The sequence below is a fragment of the Mya arenaria genome, chromosome 6 (genome assembly GCF_026914265.1).
Source record: "Mya arenaria isolate MELC-2E11 chromosome 6, ASM2691426v1".
In the NCBI taxonomy this organism is placed as follows: Eukaryota; Metazoa; Mollusca; class Bivalvia; order Myida; family Myidae; genus Mya; species Mya arenaria.
The window spans coordinates 65,259,223-65,275,855 of NC_069127.1; the positions used below are offsets into that span (position 1 = coordinate 65,259,223).

General features: G+C 37.5%; 2 protein-coding genes across 4 annotated transcripts in view; both read right to left on the reverse strand.

The window, feature by feature from the left end:
* The window catches only part of LOC128238327 (disintegrin and metalloproteinase domain-containing protein 10-like), a 232,165-nt gene that overhangs the window by 145,867 nt on the left and 69,665 nt on the right, over nt 1–16,633 (reverse strand). The gene's annotated exons all lie outside the window — the stretch shown is intronic.
* The window catches only part of LOC128238324 (disintegrin and metalloproteinase domain-containing protein 10-like), an 84,993-nt gene that overhangs the window by 21,946 nt on the left and 46,414 nt on the right, over nt 1–16,633 (reverse strand). The window contains exon 1 of one of the 3 annotated variants that reach the window (XM_052954138.1): nt 4,095–4,295. The exons of the other annotated variants lie outside the window; for them this stretch is intronic. Within the exon in view, the coding sequence (XP_052810098.1) occupies nt 4,095–4,164 (70 nt within the window). The 5' untranslated portion in view covers nt 4,165–4,295. Of the gene's footprint in view, nt 1–4,094; nt 4,296–16,633 lie in introns of those variants that run through there. 3 annotated transcript variants of the gene reach the window in all.

Sequence of the window (16,633 nt, forward strand, 5' to 3'; positions counted from 1 at the left end):
TGATTTACAATTTCTGCAGTTTGATGACATTGTTGATAAAGGCTTTGTTTATAAACATCGAGTAAATTTTACAGCTTTATAGATTTTGCCCCTTTTCAGTTTAACAGTGAATCTTAATTAAAGATAGTTAGCCTTCATCTTTTAATGGGGCATATGTTCGACCTATGCATGTATTTATGAATACTATTTTAATCAAACAATATTCTGTTAGGCCAGATGTTCACTTCTACCGAATATGATTAACGTTGTGAGACCACCTATGTCTGGTAAATTGGGAAAACCCTTGTCATTGGCCCTGACAGTATGCGACCACCAAGTCCGGTATGAGGTTTTAATACTGACACAGCGGCGGTACAACAATGGATGATCCGTAGCGGTAATACACTTGACTGTCAATCCAGGGGTCGCAGGTTCGATTCCCCACCGCACCACTAAAACAAATAATCGTCTTCCGGGAGGGACATGAAATGGGGTCCCTTGTGACAGTGCTATACACTGGTGCACGCTAAAGAACCAGGTTAGGTCTAATCGGGTTACAGTCTGTCTGTGCAGTGTAACGTATTACATAGTGTTACTGATACCACATCCCAGGCACAGGTATGTACTTAAATAACATAACCCGTCTGGTACTTGCATAACCTGTTTAGGACGGTGTGGTATATAAAGGTCGGCTTTACTACTAATCGGGAAGAGCCTTTGGCCGGGGGAGAGCTTTTGGGCGGGGGAGCTTTTTAGCAGGGAGGACGCTAGTATCTCTCTATGCTGGAAGCGTGACGCTGATTTAGGGTACCTTCTGTAGGTGGGGATAACATATATGCGGGATTTAGGGCATCGACTGTAGGTGGGGATGACATATTTGCGGGATTTAGGGCACCGACTGTAGGTGGGGATGACATATTTGCGGGATTCAGAGTACCTACTGTAGGTGGGAATAACATATTTGAGAGATTTAGAGTATCTACTATAGGTAAGGATAACATTTATGCGGGATAAAGGGCACCTACTGTAGGTGGGGATAACATATATGCGGAATTTAGGGTACCTACTGTAAGTGGGGATAACATATATACGGGATTTAGGGTACTTACTGTAGGTGGGGCTAACATATATGCGGAATTTAGGGCACCTACTGTAGGTGGGGATAACATATATGCGGAATTTAGGGCACCTACTGTAGGTGGGGATAACATATATGCGGAATTTAGGGTACTTACTGTAGGTGGGGCTAACATATATGCGGAATTTAGGGCACCTACTGTAGCTGGGGATAACATATATGCCAATTTAGGGCACCTACTGTAAGTGGGGATAACATATATACGGGATTTAGGATACCTTCTGTAGGTGGGGATAACATTTATGCGGAATAAAGGGCACCTACTGTAGGTGGGGACAACATATATGCGGGATTTAGGGTACTTACTGTAGGTGGGGATAACATATATGCGGGATTTAGGGCACCGACTGTAAGTGGGGATAACATATATGCGGGATATAGGGCACCGACTGTAGGTGGGGATAACATATATGCGGGATTTAGGGTACTTACTGTAGGAGGGGATAACATATATGCGGGATTTAGGGCACCGACTGTAGGTGGGGATGACATATTTGCGGGATAAAGGGTACTTACTGTAGGTGGGGATAACATATATGCGGCATTTAGGGCACCTACTGTAGGTGGGGATAACATATATGCGGCATTTAGGGTACTTACTGCAGGTGGGGATAACATATATGCGGCATTTAGGGTACTTACTGTAGGTTGGGATAACATATATGCGGGATTTAGGGCACCTACTGTAGCTGAGGATAACATATATGCGGGATTTAGGGCACCTACTGTAGGAGGAAATAACATATATGCGGGATTTAGGGCACCTACTGTAGCTGGGGATAACATATATGCGGGATTTAGGGCACCTACTGTATGTGGGGATAACATATTTGCGGGATTTAGGGCACCTACTGTAGCTGGGGATAACATATATGCGAATTTAGGGTACTTACTGTAGCTGGGGATAACATATATGCGAATTTAGGGCACCTACTGTAGGTGAGGATAACATATATACGGGATTTAGGGCACCTCCTGTAGGTGGGGATAACCTATATGCGAGATTTAAGGCACCTACTGTAGGTGGGGATAACATATATGTGAGATTGAGGGTACCTACTGTAGTTGGGATAACATATATGCGGGATTTAGGGCACCTACTGTAGGTTGGGATAACATATATGTGGGATTTAGGGCACCTACTGTAGGTGGGGATAACCTATATGCGGGATTTAGGGCACCTACTGTAGGTGGGGATAACATATATGTGGGATTTAGGGTACCTACAGTAGAAGGGGATAACATATATGTGGGATTTAGGGCAGATACTGTAAGGTATAAGGGTACCTTCTGTAGGTGGGGATAACATTTATGCGGGATTTAGGGCACTTACTGTAGGTGGGGATAACCTATATGCGGGATTTAGGGCACCTACTGTAGCTGGGGATAACAAATATGCGGAATTTAGGGCACCTATTGTAGGTGGGGATAACATATATGCGGGATTTAGGGCAGATACTGTAAGGTTTAAGGGTACCTTCTGTAGGTGGGGATAACATATATGCGGGATTTAGGGCACCTTCTGTAGGTGGGGATAACATATATGCGGGATTTAGGGCACCTACTGTAGGTGGGGATAACATATATGCGGGATTTAGGGCACCTACTGTAGGTGGGGATAACACATTTGCGGTATTATAAGATAGTAACTATTGGTTAACATTTATGCGTTTTTTTAGACTCAATGATCATATGTTTAAGAAACTTTTACGTGTAATGTGGTTTTTAGAAACAAATCTTACCATTTGATCCTAGATTTAATTCTTTTGTTCTATATTTCTTACAGGGATACATTTTTTGATGAATCTTTTCTGATTTAAAGGGGCTGTACTCCGTATGATGAAAAAAGGAAAATTGTCGAAAACTGACATAAACTTGGTATCGATGTGTACAATGCATTGAAACTTTCTAACGGAAGTACCACATAGTTTACAATGAATTTATTTTTTCGTTTTTTTTTCGTATTTTTCCATTAAAAAAGATTACTAGGTATGTCTACCTAGTAGAATTCATTCCTTATGCGTGATTGGATGGTCGATGTTTTCACGTGATATTACCAAGTTAGGTATATAGTTTAGATATTTCAACCGTATTGGGTAAGCCTTCGTAGCACAGTAGATACAGTTCTGAACTGAAATTTTGGCGACACCGGTTCGAACCATTCTCCGACCAATCTGGTGTACAGTCCCTTTAATAAATGAATAAATAGGTAATAGCTGGTAGGTAATAATGCATATCAAATAAACAAGAATGACTCCAGGTGTTTGATAGACATCAAACAAGAATGTTCTTAATAATTATTAAGCTCACACTTGAAAGATGCACAAAAGAAACATATTAATTTTAATGCCTCGTTAAATTGTGTTTCCATAATTAAACAAATAAAGCATATGATCTGAGTACCCTGGAAAACCATACGCGATATTTTTTGCGCTTATTTAGTTGGGAAATTGAAATCCTCATTACTTACAGCTAATATTTGTTTCCTTTATCAATCCTTTAAGCGTTTTTGTTTTGATTATTGGCGTCAACTGGTTTAAGGGTTTAAAAAGAGGTCAACAGACAATAAAAGTTCAAGCATCTAAAAAACGTTCAACAAATTAATGCTTCATTACCAATTAGCTTGATATTAATATAGGATTGTAACGTGTATCAAATACTGCGGTTGGTCAAGTATACCAATGTGTTTATAATAATCATGATAGTAGCAACGAAATGAAATGACACCGCGTTTATTTTTATATCGTTCACAATGTAGAAACATCCGAAATGTCAAAACGATTTCCGTAATTGTTTCTATTACAAATAAAAATTCAATTAAGACGTTTATAAAATTTGCAACTATCGGAAATATACACAACTTCATACAATTAAGATTGATCAATAGAAAGCAAGTGGTTATTACATGCAGTACAAATGAAATTATCCTTATATATTCATCTTTGCAGTAGCAAAGAAAAAACATAAGTGTGCTTACCTGCTAAAATATCCGGTAACAGTATTTGGAAAATAATAATAACGCATTTAACAGCACTGATTAATACCATAGTGTGTCACTAACTGCATTAACTAAACTGATCATAATATTCAGAAATAAACTATCTGCAGTTTTTCACTGTCTTCTGTCATGACCTGGTTTCTTCTCTACTGATAAAACTCCTTTCGGGTAAAAATTCAATAACCCACTTTAACCGGTTTACAATTTCTGCAGTCCGATGAGACTACCTATGTCAGGTATGATGTTTATATACTGACTCAGCTATGATTGAGTCAATGTGATTTACTGCTCTTGTCTTCTAGAAAATATCCTCTGCGGTCGGGCAACGCAGTAGGTCGGACTCGGGATCGTGATAAAATTAGTCACTGTGCTGCATAAAACTTAAAGAATTATCCGATTTGAAGATAATTTGTAAGAATAGGTAATACTTCAACTCCAAACATTGCGGTATTGGTTTACAGATTTCTTTATTGGTGTACATATATAACGATCAATGTATGCTTCTTGCAGCTTAGTTTTATTATATATAGTCGAACCCCGTTGGCTCGAACTCGCTTGGCTCGAATTTCTCGTTGGCTCGAACTATATGTAAATGACCTATTTATTTATACTGAAGGTAAACAATTCCGCTTGGCTCGAATTTTCCGAGGCTCGATGTATTTTCGCCGGTTCCTTGGAGTTCGAGCCAGCGGGGTTCGACTGTAGTTTAAACAAATGGATGTTTGATATCATTCAATACTGTGAATATATAGAACAATTGTGGACAGGTTATGTAGATTTTTGTAGAGGCATAGCAATCAACATAGGCCGGTTATATGGATTTATAGTCGGGGTTTTTTTTGTACACGGGAGCGTTTTAAGTGTTTAAAAAAATTGGAAAAATAAGGTAGCTTCTCTTATAAAATATACATTAGAAGAACTCCGAAGCAGGTGCGTTAGGTACAGTTTAAACCCACACATAAACCCAATTCTTTTTGTTTGATTTATAATTTATCTGGACGACATTCTTTTATTCTAAACAGTTTAACATGTAAAGAGGAGAAGATTGATATTTAAGAGTTTTAGTATGACATGAAGGATCCTTGTTGTTCTTGTGTGACATTAAAGTAATCTTCAAGTTTTCAAATACTGTCAAAAGGGGTTTGTCGAGTACATTGTGTCATTGGTCGTATAAATTTGTTCACGCATATCTGAAATTATCTCTATCGTTGATCCCGACACCCACTTTAGTGTTCAAATACATCAGATAAGAAGAGCTTTACATACTAAATATTGTCGATAAACTTGGGATTGAACAGATTAACATTTAAAGTTAATTGAAGTATACCATGTCATTCGTTTATTAACGCATTATTTTTAATAATGGCTAAACCCAAAACACAGTGGGTTGTTGTGGCACAATATATGTAGGTCACATGTTATACCTTGCTTCCGGTTTAATATAACTATCACGTATTGTTCTGTATTACAAATGAGTAATTTAACAATATCACTCCGCACGCATGTAAACAATTTAATTGGACACAGTCACTATTGGTTAATAATTGATGACATTCCAGCAAGACATGCGATTATATCTGATTTTAATTTAATGATAAAGATTTATTTTCAAATTTGAATAATAGGAGGAAAACGTGATATTTTCTCTTGATGCATGAAAAACATGCTTAAATGTCACTTTTGTAATAAAACAGGAAATGACGACACCAATCTAGTACAAGTTATGATGGATGTGACGTCACCATTTAAAACGAAACAAAGTTCGTTCACAGACTTCATTAACTCTTTTAAAATGATCAATCATATATATATATATATTGTTTTCAGACTTTCGGCTGCAAACTGTATTTCAGAAACGTCTAATCGCCTGGTGTGTCAAAAAAATAGATATTAAAGCTGCAGTCTCACAGATTGAACGTTTTGACAACTTTTTATTTTTTGTCTTGGAACGAGCCAATTTTTGCATAAATCTATGAGAAGCAGTTATATAAAAGCGCTGACAAAAAATTGGATCGCAGATTTTTATATTTAGGTTCAAAAATTGATGTTTTATGCATTTTTCTTAAACCGTTAGTAAACCATAAAACCTTAATTTTCAAACGAAAATAGGCAAATTTACGCTCTGATTTTTTTGTCAGTAATCTTATATCACTGGTTTTCAGATATTTACGCAAAAAAATGGCTCTTTCCAAGACAAAAAAATAAAAAAGTTGTAAAAATGGTTTTCTGTGAGAGTGCAGCTTTAAGGTATGTCAAAATTAAAATCTTGGTTTATTTTAATTTTGCTATAAATGTAGAAAAAAAAATAACTTCAAAACAGCATTGATAATATTGAGAACAGATTTATTTCAAGCTTTGAAGGGGCTGTCTCACGTATGATAAAAAAGCGGAAAAAATGTCGAAAACTGACATAAACTTGGCATCGATGTGTACAATGCATTGAAACTTACTAACTGAAGTACCACATAGTTTACAATTGATTTAAGTTTAGCAGTTATTTCGTATTTTTCCATTAAAAAAAGTTTACTGGGTATGTCTACCAGGTAGAATTCATTCCTTATGCGTGATTGGCTAGTCGGTGTTATCACGTGATATTATCGAGGTAGGTGTATAGCTTAATTATGTCACCCGAATAAGCCTTTGTAGCTCAGTGAGTAAGACGCTGGATTTCAATTTTGGCGACGCGGGTTCGAACCCGGTCTCCGACACAATTTTTTTTTCACATTTTGGTACTTTTTTACAATTATGACATCAAAGCGTAACACATTCTATTAGATAATTGTCCTGAGATTCGTTACAGAAAAAAAAAACTTTTTTGGTGCCAATCTGTGACACAGTCCCTTTAAAGGAGGATATTTTCTTATTCAAATAAAAGAATGATTGAAAAAGGGTGCAAAGTATAGTCTATATACATTATTGTTTATTCTGCATATGTGTCAGTGATATTTGTACCAGTGAGGGGTTTTTTCTGTGGAGATTAAGAATTATTTTTCAGCGACGAGTAGTCAAAAGCTGGTCTGAAACAGGAATATTCAATTGTGAGGCCGATATGCAATAAATGTGAGTGAACTGCGAATGAACAAGAATACAAGTTACACTCAAATGTGAGTTTTGTTTGTGGTCATCAAGCCGAACAAGTAGGTTACCTCTTGGTACTCCGGCTTAGCCCTCAACACAAGACTACACTCTCGCGTAACATCACGCCCAACGAGACTGATTACTAAAATGTTGTTATAACTTGTTTCACAATCGTTTTAAAAAACAACTAAACTTAGTATATGTTAGAGATCATTTTGTCGATCTAAGAATGAATATAAAACATATATTCATATGTTGGTACGGAGTCTATATTGAACAGTACTTCTTATATGAGCCGCCTTGTGTGATTTTGGGCCTGCGGACATACTTATTACACATGAAATACTCATAAACAAAAACTGCAAAAAGTTTTGATTTATTAATTTCTTCCAAACATCATTCTGTGAAAGGATTTTCATTGGCGCATCATTCTCTCGACGATTTATGACCATTAGCTTACTCATGTTTCCATAGCAACCACGGGCATGACGTCAATTTTAGTAGTATTCAATATACGCAATACATGGTCTCGCTTGCAAGCACGTATCTTACATAATTTAAGTGATATCACTAGGATAGTTTCAGTATTACCTCATGAAATGTCATTTATTTGAAATACTGAATAAGATAATAAAAGCAAATGTATGTCCGAAGGCCAAAAATCTCGCGATGCGGCTCATGTGTATTATTCATGGACATATACAACTGAATCAACAACTAAACTGAGAGCCCGGGGCTCCGTTTCCATTAAGATATTTATACCTCAGATCGTAACTTTCTGGTGTAATTCCGTTTTTAGCATAAAATAGCTTTTCAATACAAATAGCTTAAGGAAATTATTGTAAATTTTGCCCGTTACTTTACGCAAACCCCAAACCTCTCTTAAGGATAACATGGCGTCAGCGTTCGGCGAGAGACTATAATGGGATTCGGAAGACGTTTCCGGCAATGCTGATCCTGGCCAATGTCCGGGTAGATCTTGTCGTCTCCCATAACATGTGTTGCAAAACGTCTTAACGAAAAATTTAGTTTGAAAGAACTATTTTGATATTCGACTATAAAACAGCGAGATCCCAACTTTTTACAAAAAAAATAAGTGACGCTCAGGTAATTTTATGCAGGCATGTTTTCCTGTTCCTTCTACTTGTAGAATTAGGAACTGTTTAACCTTACACTTCTAACTAAGTGACATAAATTGTTTATGAAATGTTTTTTGAGAGTTTACGATTTCTCGAGGAAGTGTTTGCGAGAAGTTTAGACTAATACGCAATAAAAGAACTAATGGTCAGTTTTATGACTGAATGGCGATAATAAGTGTAGGTGAAGGGGGCATGGATCGGAGACTGTTTGAATTGGATGGCAAATATTTAACTAATGAGTTCAACAGTACAAATATCCTGCTGAACGTTGAAGGCTTTCTCTTAGACAAACAAGGCTCAACATAAGTGTTCAGCATACGCATTAGTGGCATTACCGTAATAAATCCAATATTAATAAGGTGGACTAAGATTAGAAAATAAAGCAAACGTACTCGAGATACGTATCCTGTTATATATATGACCACATATAAGGTCTAACAATCGCCTTTTTTCCTTGAGACTGTATTAATCGACTTTAGTTGACAGAGTATCTTATTTATACATGTATATGCTTTCGTATGGGTATTGGTATCTTTTTCAAAGAATAAGATTCCTTTTTTAATGTTTAAGAACTTTGCAAACCAAGTGCAAAATGATCGCAGAAAGAAAACCTCAAGCGACAAAATTGGACTTGAATTGATTGATATGTCATTTTCAATTTAATTATTACGCTTTTTGCTTTAAATTCATGCTAGTTGTAATAAAAGATGTTTACGTACACCAGAAATGTATACGGTCGTCTTGATTTAAATGCTTTAAATTAATATGTTGCACTGCATAACATATTGCAGAAGAAGTTAAAACACTCATGTTGTAAATAAATTATATATAATTGATGAATGGTTCAGCCATATGAAGGCACGTAGGAAGTTTTATTGTACGGAATGCCGTTATGGCCATAACCTGTAAATGTGTCATTCTGAAACGCAATACTTCATAGTACGATGCTGAATACGCGAAATCACGAAACTACGATAACGAACACGCGACAGAACGATGATGAAAACGCGACCGAACGATGACGAAAGCTCGACAATACGACAGTACGATGATGATAATGCGATACACCAACGTGTTTTAACAATCGGATTGTCGCATTTTCACCATTGTAATATCGTGATTTCTTGTTTTAGTTATCGTAGTATCGTACTGTCACGTTTACATCATCGTACTGTCGTGTTTTTATCATTGTACTGTCGCTTTTTCATCATCGTACTATCGTGTTTCCATCATCGTACAGTCGTTTTATCATCATCGTACTGTCGTGTTTTTATCATTGTACTGTCGCTTTCTCATCATCGTACTATCGTGTTTTCATCATCGTACTGTCGTTTTATCATCATCGTACTATCGTGTTTTCATCATCGTACTGTCGCATTTTCATCATCGTACAGTCGTGTTTTCATTATCCTACTATCGCCTTCCGGTGTGCTCTTCCTGAAAAAAATTTTGCAAAGTTTCTCCATGAAAAACTCGAATTTAAGCACTTTGAAGCATCACCATTGTAATATCGTGATTTCTTGTTTTAGTTATCGTAGTATCGTACTGTCACGTTTACATCATCGTACTGTCGTGATTTTATCATTGTACTGCGCTTTTTCATCATCGTACTATCGTGTTTCCATCATCGTACAGTCGTTTTATCATCATCGTACTGTCGTGTTTTTATCATTGTACTGCGCTTTTTCATCATCGTACTGTCGCATTTTCATCATCGTACTGTCGTGTTTTCATTATCGTACTATCGCCTTCCGGTGTGCTTTTCCTGAAAATTTGTTTTGCAAAGTTTGTCCATGAAAAACTCGAATTTAAGTACTTTGAAGCATCACTTTGTATTACAATATTCAATATTTAATTTATTTAATAAATACCACACCTGGTTACAGTTAATCCAATGGTAAGTTTTGACAAGAGTATGAAAAGTACGCTTGAGTGAAGCTATTGGCATAAAACGCGAAGTAAATGATGCGCTCTAATAGCAACTCTTTTAAAGAGAGCAGATAGGAAGAAATTAAAATGCATTCAAACAATTATTGTTTGACCTTTTTAAATATTGTATAACACATAGGCCCAAATCACGCTATGCGGCTCATATATATTTATATTTAATCAGTAATGCGTTCAATTCGTCAACATCGGAACGTTTATACTAATTGACACTTAATTGGTAAATATAAAATTAATTGGACGCCGCAAGTAATGAAAATGTAAAGAAAATTAGCGACAAACGTATATAAATGTCACCGAAGCGTGAAAGGTCAAGACATGGACTGTTTTATCTCCGGGAATATCAGTGGTTTATCTTAAAAAAAATGGGTTGTTAAAAACAAATTGATATTGTATTTTAATTCTAAACTCAGACTTCATGTTAGATAAAGATAACAAGCAAACCAAAAAGCCTTAAAAGAGGAAAAAGAGTGAAAAAAGAAAAGGGAGTAATTCAATGGTGATCTTAAAACCATTGACCACGCCGTTTCGGGTAACACATGCATACATATTGATTCGGATTTCGTCAATAATTCCAAATCGTATGTAGCGATTGTGATTAAATTCCACAACTACAACTCCCGAGAGACAGTAAGAGTTAAATCCCTCGAATTTCGACATAAAAATAGTCTGAAAAATAAGGACCACCGCATCAGAGTCCAATCCCCACATGAGTAGCGTACGCTCGAAATGCATTCTACTCCATCGTGAAGGACGCTAAAGAACGTGGAAACACCACCCGTATCACCGGAAATAAACTTTACATCAACATAAAATTAACGAAAAATTTGGCAAACGGTAAACTAGGTGACCACAAAATATATAGTGCTCCGAACAGTCAAGAGAGGTCAGACCTAAGTTTCATATCATGTACTATGAATGGTCTTTCGAGAAACTTGGGTTTCTAATTAAACATATTTGCTTAAATGTGAATAAGTCAAACAACACAAAGAAGGGCCGTTTAAGCGGTGACTTATCAATTTATTGTCATTTATCAACAAGCAAGAATTTTGAAATTGCTGAGAAAATCAACATGGTGTCAAGTTAAATAACAACGTTTTAGCTTTAATGAAGATGTATATATTTGTAATACATAACTCTCAAATAATAAGAAATGAACAATTTGATTTTTTGAATAACTACAACTTGGTTTTGAGAAGATTCTCCACTTGGCATATGTTTTTTTGAAGGGGACCGTAATAATAGAAGCTCTAATATCATAGATTACCTTTCATTTGACAGATATATTATCAATTAAAACCAGCTGTCGGATTTTGTTTACATTTAACCACGTGTTTCGAAAGATCAAGTGCTAGATACACACGGTAAACGCCTGATCGAATTATGTCAATCCACCTCTTATATTATTGATAATGGTCGACTGCTTGCTATCTAGATGTGGGCGATCATACTTTTCAATCAATGAATAGGTCAAGCGTAGTGGATTATTTACCACTTAAGCCACAAGATTGCGTTCATTTTTTTTAAATTCCAAATACAAACCAAACGAATTTTCGGATCGAATAATAATAATTAATAAAAATAATAATAATAATAATAATAATAATAATAATAATAATAATAATAATGGAAATGAATTCGTTTAAAACATGAGGAACTTAAAAGATATGTCTTATTAAAATGTGAGCAAATGTCGTTACTTGTAGAGTCATTAAACTCTAATACGGATATTGATGATATTACGAATTCGTTCATACGGATTATTCAAGACTCGTCTACATGTATGTCTGCCCATACACAGACCAATAGAACAAACAGGAACTCACATCCAAATAAGAACAAAACATTGTTTGGCAAATCTGAATAAATCAAAACAAACCCACCGTTTCTGAGAATTTAAATGTGTCGGATTTATACGATCATTTCAAAACACTATATAGTACTTTCAATGGTAATGACAATCGAGAATTAAGGGCAAATATATGCGATAATTGTCTTGATAAAGAAATTACATAAGAAGAGATAAAGGAAGCAGTTTTTTCCCAAAATAACAATAAAGTAGCGGTTTGGATAGTATAGTTGCAGAAATTTATAAAACAGTTATTACCGATATAAAACCATTTCTATCACTACTATGCAACTTTTTCTATAGGAGGATTTCCCAAATCCTTTGAGAGTGATATTGAAGGTCTGTTTTTACAAGGAGCAATGTGGACGATCCGAAGAACTACAGAATAATAACTCTCATTAATATTCTTTCGAAGATTTACTCTTAAATATTACTTAATAGACTGACAAATTGGAGGTATTCTAATAATAGAATTATTGAAAATCAGTTTTGCTTTCAAACGGAGAGTCTATGATTGATTATGTATATATCATTCAATTATTGCAAAAACCCTTTCCTCAAGGATGAAATTGTCTTTTTGTTTTATTGATTATGAAAACTGTTTAGAGAAATTAATTTGAATGGTACATAAATGAATTTATGCAGTTTTAGGTGAACTGGATTGATTATTTGTCTTGTTGTCGGACTGGTGGTGGTATTAGTAGTTTATACTGCAGGTGCCGACGTGAGCACATTGAAAGGTCCCAGAGTGACAGTTCAACCACCGCACACATATCCTGGGCAGAACCAGTACTAGGTGCCTTCACCTCTGCAAGGAACTGACATCTTCTGTACATGCCATGGGCAGTGGTACGGTGCGAATGGTCGTAGAAAGGATTTCATAACCAATCACAACCGAAGTGACCTGGTCCGCCCGGGAATCGAACCTGGGTTGTCCGATTCAGAGTCCAACGCTCTACCGATTGAGCTAACCGGGCGGACTGTTGTCGGGCTGAAAGTATCCGTCTATATTTATCGGACAGCGGTAGCCAATCAAATTGCCTGATAGTCATCACGTGCTATTTCCAGCTGATGAATATCATTAACCATTGTTTCTTTGTCTTCCGCGAATGAACATCGCGTGAACCCAATATTTTTTTATATTTTTCGTTCAAAGAGTGCTCTACAAAAGTCGAATATTGAGAAAATTATTACGATTACATTCTTCGTAAACTGCTTGCAAAGTGTGCAAAATCTTCGGAGAACGTTGCGTACTTGACCTTCAGTGTTTGATCACGCATAGATCAGCAAGATGGCGGATCACCGAATCCAGATTTTCGGTCATTCTTATGTATAAGGAAGTATCTATACCGGTCCATCGACTACGATCCAAATTTTCTGTTCCGGTAGGCTTGTTCGGTTCGCTATTCGGAACCCCGAAGCTAGTATATCCGTGATAAAAGTGATTACCGATTTTCAACAGGACATCGTCGTTTTATTTGTGGGTACGAGTGACCTGTACCATCCATGTTCCTTCCTGATGCTATCGCTACGGACATCCTTGCATTGATGCAGGATCTACATTTTGGCTGTCATGTTTAACAGTTTATTTACCCACAAATGGTACATCGTATAGAACCGATAGTGTACACCAGGTACCCTGTGGATATTGACTGGTTTAACTCTCCAGTCAATACTTGTAACATTGTGATTTCACCTCATTGTGCGCGAACTGAACATTTACGTTTCTGGTGTTGTATATTGGTTTTGGAGCCAGAAAGCCAAGGCGAGCGCGTTTTCCGTGGATGGCACAGAAAGCTTTACCACAATCTGCGTGTAGCCATTGTCGCAGTCCAAAATGCACTGTGAACCAGTTAAGGTGTGTAATATAGGGGATAACCCCGCAATTCAGATGGTCATTATTATGTCTCGTACATTATGTGTCGTATTATTATGTCTCGTACACATAGAAGGCTATGATTTTTATATTTGATATCATAAGCTAAAAGTTGGCCTGATTTCATAAATGACTTTACGGGGTCTCAGCAAACAATAATGTGCTGGCTTAGTTGCCTGTCTAATAAAGGGGGTACCCAGCACATGTCATTGTGTTTGGTACGCACAGGAGGCTATAATGTCTCCATGTCCGAGATGTCATTCTCATTGAATAAGAATATAAGGCCTGCTTCCTTGTACGTGCCTAAATGTGTTCTAAGTGTTCTATGTTTCGGCAGTAAATCTGGCATAGCTTCATTTTGTGACTTACTGTAGCCCTTTTTACCTTGCTATTTCTGGTGACATCTTGGTACACGATTATACGTTATATTTTCCCATGTAAAGTCATGGTGATGTTTCTTGTTTTTCTTTCCCATGTAACCATGGTAATCATGTGCTGACATTGTTTCCCAGTGATATTTCCCGTACTTTTAAGGTTAGCATTTTCAACATTTTACTGTGTATCCACAGTGAGTCCGTATTGTTGCCCATTACATAAGTGCATGTCATAATTGTGCCATTGTTAAGGCATGCACTGCTTGGCTTTCGATTTAACCGACTGTTTCTATCGTTTGGGTTATACCACCCTGCCACACTGAGGCAGAGTTGGGACTGCCCGTGGCCTTATGCAATTTTATCTTTTATTTCTGTTGGTTTTATCCCAACTACTTCGCTCTCAGGAGATGAAACGCTCAGCCCGAGTCATGCCACTGGCTAATACAAAGAAGGTACAGGTGCAGCCACCGGCCAACTGGTCCATAGGGTCAACACATACAATATCCATTCCACAACCAGAGGCCTGCCACCGAACCCAGCAGTGCCTGCCGCTCGGTCTATGCCTCCACAGTGCCACATCACATATTACATATCTCGAGTAATGAGAGTGAGGATTTGCTGTATGGCACAGTGACCGCCAACTTAAACGCTCTGTTGCCACCTGGTACGGCTCAAACTTTTAGTGCACCATTTCGTGCACCAATTCGTTCACAAGTGAAACATTATATTACAAAGAAAATATGGAAAAATAAATTTGTTGACATCACCCTGCTAACGCCCTTCAGTCTGGCAACTAACCAGTTCGCCTTTCAAATGGACAAGAATGCCTAACTACGCACTGTTCTACAATACAACACGAAAATGATCCATTCAATGGAACAGTGGACGACCGCTTTTCTTCGTTTCTCCTCTATTTAATTAACAAAACAACCAACTGAAGGGCCTAAATAAATGAAGTACTAGTGCTCGATCAGCGTCAAAACGGCCCATAGCTTTCATTCAATATGACACATAATTTCCGATGTTCCGAGAACAATGCCCTATTCCATGGGAAATATTCATATGGAGTTCTGGCTCTTGGCCTCCACGATGTCCCAGCCTACTCATCCTTTCGTCTAAGCCCTTCCCCCAGTCAAAAGCTAGACAGTCCAATCGCCCCAGTCGGTTTCTTAAAAACACATGCTTGACTTTAAACCGAAGATCAAAGTGCCACAACACCATGTGCACGCGCCCACACATCTGCGGTTAATCTCGTGGACAACACCCAGCATATCAGCGTGTCTTCACAAGCAAAGCCCATGCTGGCACTTTCAATGCCAAAACAGGGTCATTCAAACAAAACTATCAATAACGATAGGTAATCACTACTCTCATGAAAGCCAATGTATAAGCGAGTTTCTCATAAGCGATCAGTTAGCTGACTACTTAGTACACGCTTTCACCCAATTGCTTCAAATTTGGCTACACTGGTCAGCATTTAGCAACTTGTTCCCCAAATTTAAAGTCCTGTCACGACCTTCATGACACAGTTAGGTCAAAGATTGAATATCGTTTTATCCACCACCTTAGTTACCCAAGAAGTATTTCTATTACTGATTAAGAAGAAAAAAGTCTCTTGTCTAGAGTGTCGTATGCTATATTTGACGACGTAGTACAATTGCTTCTCCGCTTATGTAGGGGTGTTTTACTTACAAAACTAACATTGTCAATGCCTATCGTATCACATCGAAACACATTACGATTATGATTTCGACCTGTTAGCTTTCAGCTTCGATGACAAATATTACTGTGATACCTGTAATGGGTGTCAGATCGGCTTGCGCCGTCTTCGAGCGCATTAGTACAGCCCTTCTATGGCTTGCGCCATCTTCGAGCGCATTAGTACAGCCCTTCTATGGCTTGCGCCGTCTTCGAGCGCATTAGTACAGCCCTTCTATGGCTTGCGCCATCTTCGAGCGCATTAGTACAACCCTTCTATGGCTTGCGCCATCTTCGAGCGCATTAGTACAGCCCTTCTATGGCTTGCGCCGTCTTCGAGCGCATTAGTACAGCCCTTCTATGGCTTGCGCCATCTTCGAGCGCATTAGTACAGCCCTTCTATGAATATCTAAGCAACACCTTAATATTGGTCAAATGATTCATATTTTGGACGATTTCCTGTTATTAGGCCCTCCCTTGAGCGCTTCTTACCAACTTAATTGTTGTCCCCATCAAAGCCCTAAAGACTTAATCTGCCTGTCCTATAATTACATTCA